Genomic DNA, 15,528 nt, shown 5'->3' on the forward strand with positions numbered 1-15,528 from the left:
GTTGTATGACAACCTTAGCAGTAACTGTGGAGCTGACTTTTCCCTGGCGAGCATCGTAAAAGCGCAGGAAACAGATAAGTACATTGTAAATTAACAGAATCGAAGCAGGGATCACTGAAATTAACCGATGCTTTTAATGCCGTAATTTGCACAACAACGACAAGAAAAAGGCAGGATGGGCAGTAAGGTTTGACCTAACTTAAACGCGATCCAATTTTAAAAGACATCAATTCATTAATCGGGTGTAATATCTGGCCTCAGACCAGCTAAACCCGTTTACTAATAACGCTTTGTCTAAGTTTCCCGATTCTGAGTTTCCCTGATTAATCAGTTCCGACAATGACTTTCAAAGCAAGAAAAAATTCTTTCTAGGTTCCCTGGTCAGAACCCTATAGACTCCAATAGACCCAAGCAGGAAAACATTGGCTCCTTTACTGTCAGTCAGACTCTTGGACTCGATTGATGGGAATTCAGTTGATGATGAAGAAATGGTCATCTGTCCTGTTTTCGTAAGCTATATTCAAGCTGTCAGTCCACACCCACTTCCGTGAGATGGCCGACTTAACACACCTAACCTACAAATGGTTCAGTCCTGTATCTAACTGTATCACTGGGCTTCAGCCATCTCAGCAAGAGTGTAAGTTCTTGTTTCAGGCGCCAGGGGATTTAACTTATTGCCGTCTGAATGCGACCCCTCAGTTGTCAGCTAAGAGTTATACCGACAACATAATATAATTTTACTCGGAGATTAATGGCTCATGAGGAGAAACAGAAAACATATTTTCAGTTGTGTAACCTTCACCGGCTATCCCCCACCCCCACCCCCGGCACCCCCTCCCCCCCGTCGTCACTGGCGCCAAGACGCCAGACAGCCATGGTTCCACTGCGCAAGTGGCGTCAGATCGTCACTTTCAACGCGCGAAACATTTTTGCCTTGTCGCCTGCAACGCGAGCTATTTCTGGAATTGTATGTGACCTACATTTACTTTCACCGCCGCCTCCCCCCCCCCCCCCTCACCCCCTCACTCCCGTTCCTCTCCATTTGAAAAAAGTTTCCATTTTTCTTACAAGCATCTGAATAAGTCAGGATGCTCAGTTTCCCTGGAAATCGCCACACACACACACACACACACACACACACACACACACACACAAGCAAAACAACAACAATAACAACAAGTAATTGTTCTAGGGATATCCTGAAATGAACTCGGGCAGCCTAATTTTCGATCGAGATTTCCTCATGAGATTATTCCAGCAATCCCGAAAACTACCGTGGGGGAAGAACTGAAGGAGAGGGTAGAACTTTTTACTGAATTAGGTGGAGGGAGAACGGGGTTACGCAACACCGGTTAAAAAAATAAAAAAAAAAAAGTTTCACGTCTTTCCGTTTCTCGATCTCTGTCTGTTCCAGTCAGTGTCTGTCTGCATTCTCATTGTCTCTTTCTGTTACACACACACACACACACACACACACACACACACACACACACATTTTTGTGCTGCCCTTAAACACAGATTACCGGGTAATGTCTGTGGGTGTTTCTTTTTTCCTCATGTTGTCAGTGCTGCTCTATATCGGCATTATTGGATTTCAGCTTCATCAATAAATCTCACAACTGTTCCCAAGTGCATTATCTTGAAACTTTTCTTTATTCAGCTTAATCCCCTGGTAAATTGTCTCGGAATTTCTCTTTCTTAATTTCAATCCCCCATATAGATTATCTTGAAACTTCTACCCGTATTTCAATCCTCCACGTAAATTATACTGAAAGTTCTCTTTCTTTATTTTAATCCTATATTATACCCCCGCCACCCCCACCCCGCCTATCCCCGATTCATTAAATCATTACTTGAAGTGTTCTCATTGTAGGCAGGTCATTGCACGGGTTCATTACGGAGGAAAAGGCCATTATGGTTTCCTATTTCTTCGGGCAGGTGAACAGAGTGAAAGAAGGAAGATAACGTGCTGGAGGTAAAAGGGGAGGGAAGGTGGAGGGTGGGAGTGGCGTGGGTGGATGAGGAGGAACTGGGGAAGGAGACAGAACCGCTGATTAAAGCCTACAGAAAGCCATACACATGTTCATGACGAGAGGAGGAAGGTGGCAGAATGGTTAAGACGCTCAGCTGCCAATACAGAGAGTCCGTGAGGGTGTGGGTTCGATTCCCGCTCTCGCCCTTTCTCCTAAGTTTGACTGGAAAATCAAACTGAGCGTCTAGTCTTTCGGATGAGACGATAAACCGAGGTCCCGTGTGCAGCACGCACTTGGCGCACTGAAAAAGAACCCATGGCAACGAGAGTGTTGTCCTCTGGCGAAATTACGTAAAATGAAATCCCCTTTCATAGGTACACAAATATGTAAGCATGCACTCAAGGCCTGACTAAGCGCGTTGGGTTATGCTGCTGGTCAGGCATCTGCTCAACAGATGTGGTGTAGCGTGTATGGATTTGTCCGAACGCAGTGACGCCTCCTTGAGAAAGTGAAACTGAAACTGAAACTGAAACTCATGACGTTCGGCGTCCAAGATAAGTTCTGAAGTTCCAGCCGAGTCCATTTCAGTTCACATGGGCTTACTTACACGTGTGTTGTTGTTGTTTCAACCCGAAAATATATGAATTATAACCTCGGCCACCATTCCCACAAAAAGTAGCAGATTTATATGCATTCACACACATTGAAAAAAGCTGCATGGTCTTGATAAATGATTTATTTGAAATGCCATTAAAAAAAAACCCCAACCTTTCAGAGATTTCATGAAATTACTGGCTTCACAGTCTTCCGTAACATTCAGAAACACATTCTCCCCTGTCCCCTTCCCCAAGCACCAAGGATGACTATCCTGATGTTAATGATTAAAACAAAAATTGAAATAGAATTCATCCCGAATTGATAAAACCATTGAAGGGGGAAAATGAGAGGAAACGAAAACAACCGGAATAATTTAATCAACAAAATTAAACCTTTTCTCTTGTTTATTAGCATATGAATCCATTGGCTTAATTCAAAATCTTTTAAATGCATGAATTAAAAGCTTTATAGCATTGGGATTACAGCGACAGATGATGAAAATTAATGAACATACAGTTCCTTGACAGTAACAAAAAAGAAAGCTTTCTCAAGCACGCTTGCATCACACATACCCGTGCTTGTGCCTTTATCAGGAGAGTTTAATTTCTGCTTTTGATTATAAAACATGAATACAATCATGTACATTCGAATATCAAAAACAAGAATTTGCTATGTTCATTTTATTATCTGCATTTAAAACCTAAAGCATGAATATAATTACATACATTCGAATATCACAGACAAGAAATTTAGTATGTCAGTGCGCGGCCGAATGTTGCAGGCAACACACACACGCGCGCGCTTGTGCTCGCACTCGCGTAACACACACACACACACACACACACACACACACATACACATACACACACACACACACACACACACACACACACACACACACACACACACACACACACACACCAATTTCGCACGTACGCACACACGCTCACGCGTTATCCATCTCCGCTCGATCTGAAACATTCTCCACTTGTGAGGGAGACGTTAATGAGAAAGCAGACGCTGTGCAAACCTCTTGGGTGTAATATTTTCCTGGTAACACTGATCAAATGTCAGAGAGAGCCAGCGAGATGAAAAAAAACCAACAAAAAACCAAAAACCAAAAACAAAACAAACAAAAAAACGAATAAAAGATCGTTAGCAGAAAATGGAGAGATTGAAAAAGAAAACAAAACTGATACATTGCAGGTACCAGTATAGAAAGAGGAGAAGAGGCCGGGTCTGTAAAAGACATCGAGAAGCGAAAGGATAGTTAGTCATTAACTCCCCTTTGCTGGGAGGGGTGGTGGCCGTGACAGAGAGAGGGTATGGGGGTGCAGAAAAGAGTGGATTGATTCAAGAGAAAAAGATTATGGGCAAGACATACAGGCTCCTACTCATTGCTTTTTAGGTTGTTTTTGTTGTTGTTGTTTTTACAGCGTGTTCGAAATAATTAATGACTTTGAAACGAACATCGTAAAGGATCGAAACAGATTACAGTCCGAAACTATATTTTCCTGTATTGTAATTTTACCTTGCTTTTGTTGTTGTTTTGTGTTTCCTTGCTTTGATTTTCTTTCTTTCTTTTACGATTTTTTTGTTTTTCCTTTTTTTTCTTTTGGTATGTGCTCGGTCCACCTTTTCCTTTCTTTTCCTTTTATATCGTTTATATCCTTCTGTCATTTAAAAAAAATCTTTTCTCTTCCTGTGTTTGGGGCTTGGTTTGGTTGTTTAGTTTGGTTTTATTTTATTTATTTCTTTTCTTTTTCTTGGTGGGGGGTGGGAAGGGTGATCGGGTGGGGGGGGGGATGCGGGTTGTGGGGTTGGGAGTTTGGGGTGGATGAGGGGTAAATGTCTTCGAAATGTTTGCGTTCGTCTTTGACTCCCATCACACTGCTGGAAAACCACAGCATTCGTCGTGATTATTAGTCTAAAGAACGAGTCAGTCAATGCAGAGTTTATTATTAAGTAACACAGCAAGACATTTTTTTCTCCTTAAAAACAAACAGTCGGCTTTGTACAGTTTTGGTACCAGGCGGTGTCAGCGATACCATTGTTTTTACTATATAGATATGCCTCTGGATATAATTTCCGTGTACATGTGGCACTGTATGTCGTTTTCCTGTGTAAATGTGACACTGTGTATCGTTTTCCTGTGTAAATGTGGCACTGTGTAAATCCCCCACCCCCACTCCCCCAAAAGAAATCAAACTGTTAGAACGAAATTGGTGAATAATAGACGGGCAACGTCTGATGGTCGATTTTCAGTTTCATTATGTTTTCTCGTCCATCTGTACCCACTGTCGATTTTTTTAACACCAGCTCCGCGGCGCCACTCCTCTCTCTCTCTCTCTCTCTCTCTCTCTCTCTCTCTCTTTCTCTCTCTGTCTCTTTCTCTCTCTTTCCCTTTCTCTCTCTCTCTCCCTTTCTCTCTGTGCCTGTGTCTGTGTCTGTCTGCCTCTGTCTGCCTCTGTCTCTCTCTGTCTGTCTCTTTCTCTCTGTGTCTCTGTCTCTGTCTCTCTTTCTCTCTCTCTGTGTCTGTCTGTCTCTCTGTGTCTGTCTGTCTGTTTGTCTCTGTCTCTGTCTCTCTCTCCCTTGCCCTCCACATCTTTGTGTCCTGATAGGCTCTGTGGCGTCTGTGTATCCGTGCGTGCACGAATTTGATCACTGTTTGGGTGCATTTATTATTATTTATTTATCTGTGTGCGTGCTGATGATTGGGGCAAGTAGCAAAAGGGGTGAATTATGTGTATTAGTCATATCAAGAGTACAAACATTTATTGAATCACTGAGGTCAGTATTTGTTTCGTCCTCTTCTCTGTTCTGTGTGTTGCATAATGGGGGCGACAGGGTCTTGTTCAGTCTTGAAGGATTTCTGTTTGTGAATCACATTTTTTGCCGCATCGTTGCTGTATGTTCATGTCAAATAAAACGTATGGCTGGATTTATTTCTCTGCAGCCCTAGTTCACTTGCAAGCTACTTGATGGGTCTATAGCGCAAGCAGCAATGGATGGAATGATATATATGTTTGTCCTATGAAGAGCCATAGTATTATTCCTTGTTTAAAGCACATGTTATGCTTCAATCTTTTTTTTCTTCTTCGTTCATTGGCTGCATCTCTCACGTTCACTCTTATACATGTAGCAGTGAGCTTTTATTTTAGGTGCATGACCGCCATATAGGCAGCCATACTCCGTTTTCGTGGATGTTCGAATCACATAATGCCTTTGTTCTAAAGAACAACATTTACTGTTTGCTGAATATTGTATACATGCCTTTGGGAAAAAAAAAGTTAAAGAAAAAAACCCAAACGGTATTAATTTCTTGCTAAACACTTAGCTGATGACGTTTTTTAAACAAAGCTTATATATCTTCCAACAGACGTGATGTCCATGCAACCGGACGTTACCCAAACGTCTCTCCAGCACCTTCAACAACAACAACAGCAACAACAACATCGTTACAACCCCTCCCACAACCACGGCGGCCCCAGCTTTCACCACACCAACACCAGCACCAGCGACAACAGCCTCAGCGCCAGGTCTGCAGCGGGGGTGGTGGACGCTCAGGGCAGGGTGCCTCTCTTCGACCGCAGCCCCTCCCCCTTGCCCCCAGACCCCTTCTACAGCTCGGGAGTGGAGTCGGACCATCTGTACAGCGTGCCCAACGCCCATTTAGGCAGCGGGACCTCGTCCGCCGGAGGTGGTGGAGAGCGGCCCGGGAGCAGGAGCGGCGGAGGGGCCAACAACCCTTACGACACGGCCAAGCCCGGAGCCGTGTTTGTGGAGGAGGCGTCGCAGTGTTCGCTTGGGGAAGACTCCCAGTGTTACACGGAGGTGGACTCGCAATGCTACAGCGAGGGCGGTGGTGGCGGGGGATCGCAGTGTAACTACATGGGGGGCGGACCTTCGTGTTACATGATGGCCGGAGGGGAGCGCTGTCTGTCCCCCCCTTCCGCCGCCTCTGCTCGGAGGTTACCCGACAGCGAAGTCCGCGCGAACAACTACTTGTGCTCTTCCTCCAGAGACCAGCAGCCTGGCGGCAACGCCGATCTGGATTCTTACTTGGAGAAGTTCATCTATAAGGACAGCTGGGGCCCGAACAGCTGGGCTGTCGGGTCCGGGTGCTCGGACAGTGTGCAGGACAGCCGCCAGTCGCTGGTGTCCGTGCAGTTGCCCAGCAACATGGACACTGAGGCGTTCACCTGGAGCTCCTTCGACCACACCGGGGGGCGTCTGATATTGCCGGAGTCTGGTCAGTGTGTGTGTGTGTGTGTGTGTGTGTGTGTGTGTGTCGGTGGTGTGGGGGTGGGGTGGGGTTAGAATGTGTGTTCTTTGTGTTGCATGTATCATGTTTGGTGTGTGTATGTGTTGCGCGCTTATCTGCCTCTGTATCTTATGTCTCTGTGTCTCTTTCTCTGCATCGTATACATATGTATCTTTTTCTCAGTCTCTTATTCGTGATGAATGTAAATGTAGTCCAATGTATAGCCTGTGTGAGACACCAGTGTCTGTGCGTGTATTTGCGCGATCCTACTTACACACACAGACACAGAGGGACAGCACACGCACACACACACACACACACACACACACACACACACACACACACACACACACACACACACACACACACAAACAATGATCTACGCATAGCAATGAATCACGTTCAAACAAGCGAGGTTCGGCCGCATTTTCCGATCATAGACAGGATATGAATCATGTCACCCAATCCTCTCACCCACCAACCCGTGAATTATCTTCTGGAAACTTACTTTTCTGCCTCGCCTCTCGCTATGCCTGACATCACATTTCTTTTCGTTTTGGGTTTTTTTTTTCCTTCCAAAGGGAAGACGGGAAGAAGGAAATAGTGCATTTCTCTACCAAGCACAGCCCACTCTCTCTCAGATCTTCGGAGACCCGGGTGCGTTGAATTCCGTGCATCGAGATCACTCGTTGCTCGGTAAAGGTTAAAGTCGGAGGTTTTTTTCTTCGGTCATCCAATATCAAAGGAACTCATTAGCACTTGGCTCTGCGCTCAACATGCGTGTGAACTTTCGCCGCACACAAGACACGCACCCGAACTCCGCGGATGTTCTCCAGTGTGTGTGTGTGTGTGTGTGTGTGTGTGTGTGTGTGTGATTGTCCCTTTCTGTCTCTGCACTGTCTCTGTCTCTCTCATCAGTTCAATTGAAATTCGAAGACTTTATTGTCTGCTTCGAAGACAGTTAAAATAGAAAATTCCCTTCTCTCTCTCTCTCTCTCTCTCTCTCTCATTCACTCAGTATCAGTAGCTCAAGGAGGCGTCACTGCGTTCGGACAAATCCATATACGCTACACCACATCTGCCAAGCAGATGCCTGACCAGCAGCGTAACCCAACGCGCTCAGTCAGGCCTTGAGAAAAAAAGGGGGGTGAATAAATAATAGATAAAATACATAAAAAAAGAACTACTACTAATAATAATAATATGTATAAGGCGCAAAAACTTGATGAAGTCAACGATAAGCGTACATAAATGAATGAATAATAACTAAAACCCGGATTTTCAGTTCCAAACGAAGCGAGTACTTCTGCGTGGTGCGAACACATAGAGGATGATGAGACTGGCTTCAACAACTTTCTCTCTCTCTCTCTCTCTCTCTCTCTCTCACACACACACACACACACACACACACACACACACACACACACACACACACACGTTGTGTCTGTATTTCTGTCTGTCTCTCTCACTCTCTGTCTCTCTCTCTAACCCTCTCTCTCGCACGGGCAGAAACATGCGCGCACACCATCACAATTACAGCACACCACATAAAAGATAATATACACTCAGCACCACTCAGGCAGACAGAAGCCCCACAAGTAATATTCTTATCTCTGTGCCCACAGTTCACACCGCACTTCAAACGCTGCTTTATTGAAATTGCTTGGTGCGCATGGCTGGGTGTTAACGATTGCTGATGACTGGTGCATAGTGCAAAACTATCCCGAAATTTTGCCTCGGCGCTCAGCTCAGAAAAGAAAACTATTTTACGGTAACAAAATAGCAAAGACATATAAGCTGCTTCCCCAGTTCTTGTGATACAGAAGCACAAATAAAGTTATGCTCATTTCAGTACCGCAGGACAATGACATTCGTGAAGGACGCTAGTGAAAATCATTAAATAATTTTGATGCTTTCATGAGAACAAGCACAGTGATTTAAAAGAAAATTCGTTTTATTATCTGAACCTCCAATCTGTATTCGTTGTCTTGCAGTTATTTGAGAGAAGCGCACGTGTAGGATATGCGTGCTATATTCCTCAGTTAGAGTCTTCAAAATAAAGCATGTATTACTACAATTATGAAAAAAAAAGGATTGAGAATGTTGTATTTCTAAAACCAAAGTGAGGGTGAACAATGTATGTCTGCTATGTATGTCTGAAGATTGGAGAAAAGTATTCTGTATGTGTTTGGCATATTTTAGACTAAGGGGCCTTGAGGAAGTGCTATTTCTGTTTCACGTTTCTTCCGCCGTTATTCTGTCTCTAATTATATCCAATGAAAGTATACATATGGGCTTGGAAATGTTTTTAAAGAGTCGCTCAGTTTATTTCTGTATGTGTGTCCCTTATTTGCTTGCATGCTTTGGATGGGTAGCACAAACAGCAAAGGTTTGCATTATTCGCCTGTCTCGCCAAGAGTAACATTACTTAGTTCTTGTTGATATAAACATATCAGTTGTTCTTATCATTGTGCATGTGTTGTTGGAGAAACGGGTTCAGCATTTGCATTCACCGCTCAGTAAATCAGCCGTGCATATTTGCAATAGTTTCCAGCGCTGAGCTTCGTGAATGCTCATCGGTAACCCTCACTGGAGTGGATGGGTTTTGCCCCTTGGTTTACAGCCTCCATTCCAAATGTTACCACTCAGTGAGATAGTTTCAGAGAATGAATCACAAGCATTTAAGCCGCCATTTTGACGATGATATCATGAACTAAAGTCAGTACACGTGAATTTTTTGACTGAATTATATCTTCAAGCATTATATTATAATCAATGTGCAATATAGTAGGCTATGCTTACAGTTATATTCAAAATAATGTTTCTTAAGTTTTCTTTTTTTATATTAAGAATACTAGTTATTACCTGCAATGTGTGGATGTATGTATGAAACGGTGTATGTGATATTTTTTACATTTGTGTCCGTTATATTCGTAAAAGCTGTTGTTGACTTTTACAGTTATGATCCCCATGTTGTTTACTTGTCAATGTTGTGATAATCCACCTACAAAATTTCTCAAGTTGGAGATAATAAAGTTATTCTTATCTTATCTAAACTGACCCATAGGCTTTTTAGTTCTCAAATCGGATCCCAATCAAAGTGCTCTCTGTACAGTTCAGCTCTGCACGTTTACATCTTTCACAAGGCTGTGTGTCTTTCCATGTGTCTGAACTTGAAGAGAGTTTTCGTTAGTCTCCAGACCTCTCTCCTGTCTTTCCAATTCAGTCCCTCTGTTTAGTCAAGAGAGACCATGTGGCTTTGCAGAGGATTGTTTCCGACAAGATTGTCACGCATTATCCTCCCCAGTCCTCTTCAAACGCCCACTCGCATTTTGTTGTTTACAGACAAAAGGTTCCTTTTGATGACATGCTGTACATCGGGTCAGGGAAGTCGGCGTTTGGAAACGTTTTATGTTACCGCTTCATGTCACGCCGATCGATGTCAAAGGATTATTTTCAGATCTAGAAATATGCTCAAATGATAGAGCGGTTTCCCTGTACCTTAGTGATCACTGCACAACGATTTTGACCAAAAAAATTTTTTTTAAAGTTTGATTAGTTTTCGTTTACATTGGATCTGTGTACGCGGGATTTAAAAAAAAAACACACACCAAAAACCAGACACATACGTACACGTGCAACCGAGAGCGCGCTCCGCACACACTCTCTGTCTCTGTCTCTCTACTCACCACCCTGTCGCTACCTTTCCCAACAACACTCAAACGAGCTTCAGAACAGAGAAGAGACAAAACGGATCGAACTTAGTTCAAATTTCATCCAACATTTACAATGGTAATTGTGTTGACCCGATTGCATCGATCACAAATCGACATAAAGCAAACCAACTCGCTGCTGGTTTGCTCGGGACATTTTATACCTGTCTCTTCACCAACTAGAGAATATTTGCCGGCAGAAGTGGCACCAGTTCAAATCAACGACATGCATGCTGAACTTAAATTGATCGATTTGTGAGCTTAGTACGCTCTCTCTTTCTCTCTTCTCTTGTTTCAGTGCCTCTACAGGCAGATGATTCGATCTAAAATGACATGTACATACTTGCCTGTTACCTTCGTTCAAAAAAGATTTTGTCTCATCCCGTCTTCTTTTTCCATTTATCTTTATGTGTCTCTGTCTGTCTCTGATTTTATCACTCTGTTTCTCTCACTCACCCACTGTCTGTCTGTCTGTCTCTCTCTCTTTCTCTCTGTCTCACACACACACACACACACACACACACTCTCTCTCTCTTTCTCTCTCGCCACACACACACACACACACACACACACAGACTCACTCTCTCCCACTCTCTCTCTCTCTCTCTCCCCCCCCCCCCTCCTCTTTGATTTAACAAAGCTGTGCCGATGGCCTGAAGCTACCTTGACTCCAGGTCTTGACACACCTGAACCCTTTTTGTCATGGTTCAATACTTGTGGAGGTGCGTGGGTATAAATTACCCGACGGAGAGGTGCGGGGTGAGGAAAAGGCAGTGGTTCCTCTTCCCACGCACTTCCCGTCTGTCATCCCCCAGTGCTGACGGTTTTCGCAGACTTTGGAAAATTAGGTCCTGTAGATAATACACCGTTGCGTGTCGTAAGATAAGCAGAGAGTTAAAAAAAAGAAAAAAAAAAAAAAAGAAAAAAAAGTGTGTGTGTGTGTGTGTGTGTGTGTGTGTGTGTGTATGTAAGTAAGGGATATAGACGGTGAGGGAGGAAGAGGGGTATGAAGCAGGAAGTGCTTTGTAGGCTAAGTAAACTCCAGACTGTGCGAGTTTATAATTTACGGACAAAATATTATTCATTTGTGTGCCATATAATCTGCTGTGAATGGCAATTAGCAATGGTGTCCGAAACAACAATGGAAACACGTGACTAATCACATGTTGCTTTTGTGTGGAAGATGTCAAGGCTGTTCTGTAATTAATCGTTTGTTATGGATAGTTCAGCTGTTGTTCCGTGGTTACTCTCCTGATAATCTAATAACGGTATACTGAATAACGAGTTTGAAACAAGCGAAATTTGGCTTTTCCGTTTTCCTGCGATCCAGAGAAAAATGTTCTGTAATTAATCGTTTGTTATGGATAGTTCAACTGTTGTTCCGTGGTTACTCACATGATAATCTATTAACCGTATACTGAATAACGAGTTTGAAACAAGCGAAATTTGGCTTTTCCATTTTCCTGCGATCCAGAGAAAAATGATGTTCAGGTATTTTCGGTTGTTTCACGAAACAAGATTGTGTTTGTTATGAAAAGTTAAAAGAAGTATAGAAGTGTCATCGCGGAGGCTGTTCCAGTCATTCCCAAGCAGCTATCAGCACCATCTCTGGCGAGAATGGCAGGAACAGACTCCGCGTCAAGTTGGTTTCTTCCTTTCATTGCGCTTGGCTGAGTCGGGAAATCTGATTTTTTTTTTTTTTTTTTTTTTTCCGCGAAACTCAAAGCTTACGCTTTAAACTACAACATCACAGCACTGTGTTGTTTTAAAACACGTTTTTCTAGAAACTAAAGACAAAGAAGCAAGGCCGGAGGGGGTTGTGGGCTGGTGGTAACAAAATGAAAACCAAGTCAGCATTCGTCTTGTCGATGGGGAGTCGAAGTTCCCGCAATACCGAAACGATGCATTATCACCGACATTCTGTCCGGTGGTCGTATTTGCAAAGTTCAGCAAGTTTGTATCATCGAGAAATGAAGATGGTATGGGTTGACCGTTTTACTCAGTGGCGCTTGTTTCGTGTCAAATCAGCTCTGCATCTAGTTCCCAGACTGCTTGTGGAACCCGATCGTCTGGTTTGTTTGTTGAGTCAGAGACAAAAACGGAGATCCCGTGTGTTTCTGGATCTGGTCGGAAATACTTTTTGGCTGGGGTGGGCGTTGGGGAAGAGGGAGAAAGAGAATGGGAAGGAGGGTTGGGTGGAGAGCAAAAGAGACAGACAAGCCGTATGAACATTCTTCTTTGTCTGGCTCCGAAAGACGTGTATTATTTGTTTCAGGTCACCGAAAATAGTCTGCGAGTCTTGCTGGGATATTTTTAACAACGATAGGTAATTGATTTTTCCCCCTTTTTTTAAAAAAAAACAGATTCATAAATGAACTTGGACAGCAGATTTGTCTCATTCCAAAATTAAATACAAGAAAAAATGTAGATACCGTCCTTGGAGAGCGTTATTCTTATTCAGTTAATGAAATTTCCTGAAGGGTTCTGGCAGCATTGACACACCCAAGGCTGTACACCATGGCGTGATCATTCATAAGACCTTCGGAAAAAGCAAATGCTCTTTCCTTCCACTGGCAGCAGAGAGACACAACCTCATTTCTTTCCCGCCCTTCCTCACTATGTAAACCTTTGTTCGGTGACACACACACAGACACACACACACACACACACACACACACACACACACACTGCCTGTCTGTGTCTGTCGATCTCTCTCTGTTTCGCTGTCTCATACTCTTTTTCTGTAGAGGGACAAGTTTCCTCATTTTCTCATGTGGATAAAATTCGACATTTAAACAAATAACGTCCTGGTCATGCATGATTAAAGAGGTATAAAAAGTAGATTGCGTAATGGGATCTGTGTGATATGATTAATAATGATGAATATGACACCAGCTGTTTTTGCTGCTTTTTTATTTGTTTGAACGTTGTATTTTTGATTGATGTATTTTTTAACTCGGTGTCTGTGTGGGGCTTTCTTCTTCAAAACTCTCATGTCTCTCTGTCTGTGTCTGTTTGTCTGTCTGTCTGTCTCTCCCCTCCCTCTCTCATCCTGAAAGGAGTTAACCCTAAGGTTAATGACTTGCCCCTTGGAGACAACACAGTTTCTTTTCTTTCTTCGTGTTTAGAATTGGGGGGAAATTACATGGAAATATCCACTCGCTTCTCTGAGCGATATGAGCACCGCAAATGTATATTTTGTTTTATTCCTCGCCACCTACCCACCTCTCTCCTTTTCACTCCTGTCCCCATCCCCTCCGAACTCTTCCCTCCTCATTCCGTACGAGAAAGAGTCATCCTGTTTCAAGTGTTTGTGAGTTTTCGATGCACAGCACGTGCTAAACGCACTTGGATCAAAGCACGTTCGTTCGTACTCACACAGTGCAGCGCCTCGGGTGAACTCCTCCACCACCACCACAACAACCCCACCCCCAGGCAACAGTCCACAGGTCTTCTCAATTAGGCCAAGATGCAGAAAATGTGTGATGATGTGGGGAGCTTGCCTCCTGGAGTGCTTTGTTGTGCAAGTCGAAGGCTGGCTAACTGGCGCCCCCGCCAAACCAGCCAGGGGACTCGGGAGGTGCAGGGGGAGGGGGATAACGCGAAGTGACTCAGGCAATGGAGCATACGCACAGGGCGAATTTCATTATGCATGCATGGGATTTATTCGGCTCCAGCCTGTCGTTCGCCAATGTGTGAGGGCCACTGGGAGGAGGGGGAGGGGGGTGGAGAGGAACATCCCCAAACCCTCACGCCACCCTTCAAGAGCCTGTTCACCCCCACTCTGACGAGAAGTTGAAAAGGCGAAGGTGCCAGCGACTCGTCGTCAGGATGGTAAGGGTCTCGTCTTGGCACCCAAACGGGTTTAGACAGGGTTTCCTGTACATTCCTGCACGAAAGAACGCTTGTATTGACTTTGTGGGAAACGCGTAATGAATAGTCATGTTGGTTTGTTGACGTTGCGGGGTTTGTGTTTTCGTTTTTGTTTGCCTTTGTTTTGTTTTGTTTTCTTTTGTTTTGTTTACCTTTCTTTTACCTTTCCTTTTCAACCCGCTCGTCAGAGGAGTGGGGAGGAGTGCGTATGTGTGTGTGTGTGGGGGGGGGGGGGGGGAAGGGGCTGGGGGGGGTGTAGCTTTGATTTCATTACAAGATGTTATGAATACTGTTTGGAAACGATGTTTGCCTTGAACATGGAGAAAGTAGAAGATTATTACGGGAGGTTGGGGGGACAGTTCGAAAGACTACCACCTCCCACCCCCACACACCCAAAGACTTCATGTTCAAGAAAATCAATGAGCAAAGACAGATACAATAAGCATTTTGAAGGCAGGGCGTGGGGGTAGAATTTCAATCAAGAAAGAAAAATGAATACGTCGCATTTCATTTTCCAGTTTCGGGTTGAATGATTTCGAGAGAGGTGAGTGGTCGAGTTGTTGTCGAGAAATGTCTTCAGCCATTTCAGTTTTTAACTAGAAGAGCGCATAAGTGGACAAAGAGAAACTCAAGTCGTGAAGATGCCATTGAGGGTGACGGCACGGGTAATATCCACATTTTTTCCCATGTACTTTTCCGTTTATAAGACTGAAAAAGTAATTTGGTTAATAACATTGTAATATATACTTGTATCATTGTAATGCAACATTGCAATATATCCTCAACATTTCCTTCCCTCCTCACTTTGACTAGACTTCTTTACGTCTCTTAACAGGGGGAGAAATGTAGAGTGTATATATTACAATGTTATTTAAACAAATTTCCAATTTTCCGTCTTCGGAAAGAACACAGAGGAAGAAGTGTGGATGATGCGACGACCTGACCACAGAGCAGGCGAAACGGGAAAGGCGAATCGGACCTGCACTGTTCCAAAGTCTGTGGAACTACTGTAGAGTTGGGAAAATCTAAGCAAACTTTGTGCAGCTACGATCGATCATACAACCCAGCCCAGGTCAGCAGACACGCGACCCGAACATATGAGTCGTCT

At 43.8% G+C, this 15,528-nt stretch overlaps 1 protein-coding gene across 4 annotated transcripts in view; it reads left to right on the top strand.

Annotated features, from left to right (window-relative positions):
• LOC143292657 (netrin receptor UNC5C-like) overlaps nucleotides 1–15,528 on the top strand; it is a 137,763-nt gene that overhangs the window by 92,579 nt on the left and 29,656 nt on the right. For all 4 annotated transcript variants that reach the window (XM_076603150.1, XM_076603154.1, XM_076603151.1 and 1 more), the window contains one exon: nucleotides 5,950–6,822. In XM_076603150.1, the coding sequence (XP_076459265.1) occupies nucleotides 5,950–6,822 (873 nt within the window). The remainder of the gene's footprint in view (nucleotides 1–5,949; nucleotides 6,823–15,528) is intronic.

Source organism: Babylonia areolata, chromosome 18 (genome assembly GCF_041734735.1).
Source record: "Babylonia areolata isolate BAREFJ2019XMU chromosome 18, ASM4173473v1, whole genome shotgun sequence".
Lineage (NCBI taxonomy): Eukaryota > Metazoa > Mollusca > Gastropoda > Neogastropoda > Buccinidae > Babylonia > Babylonia areolata.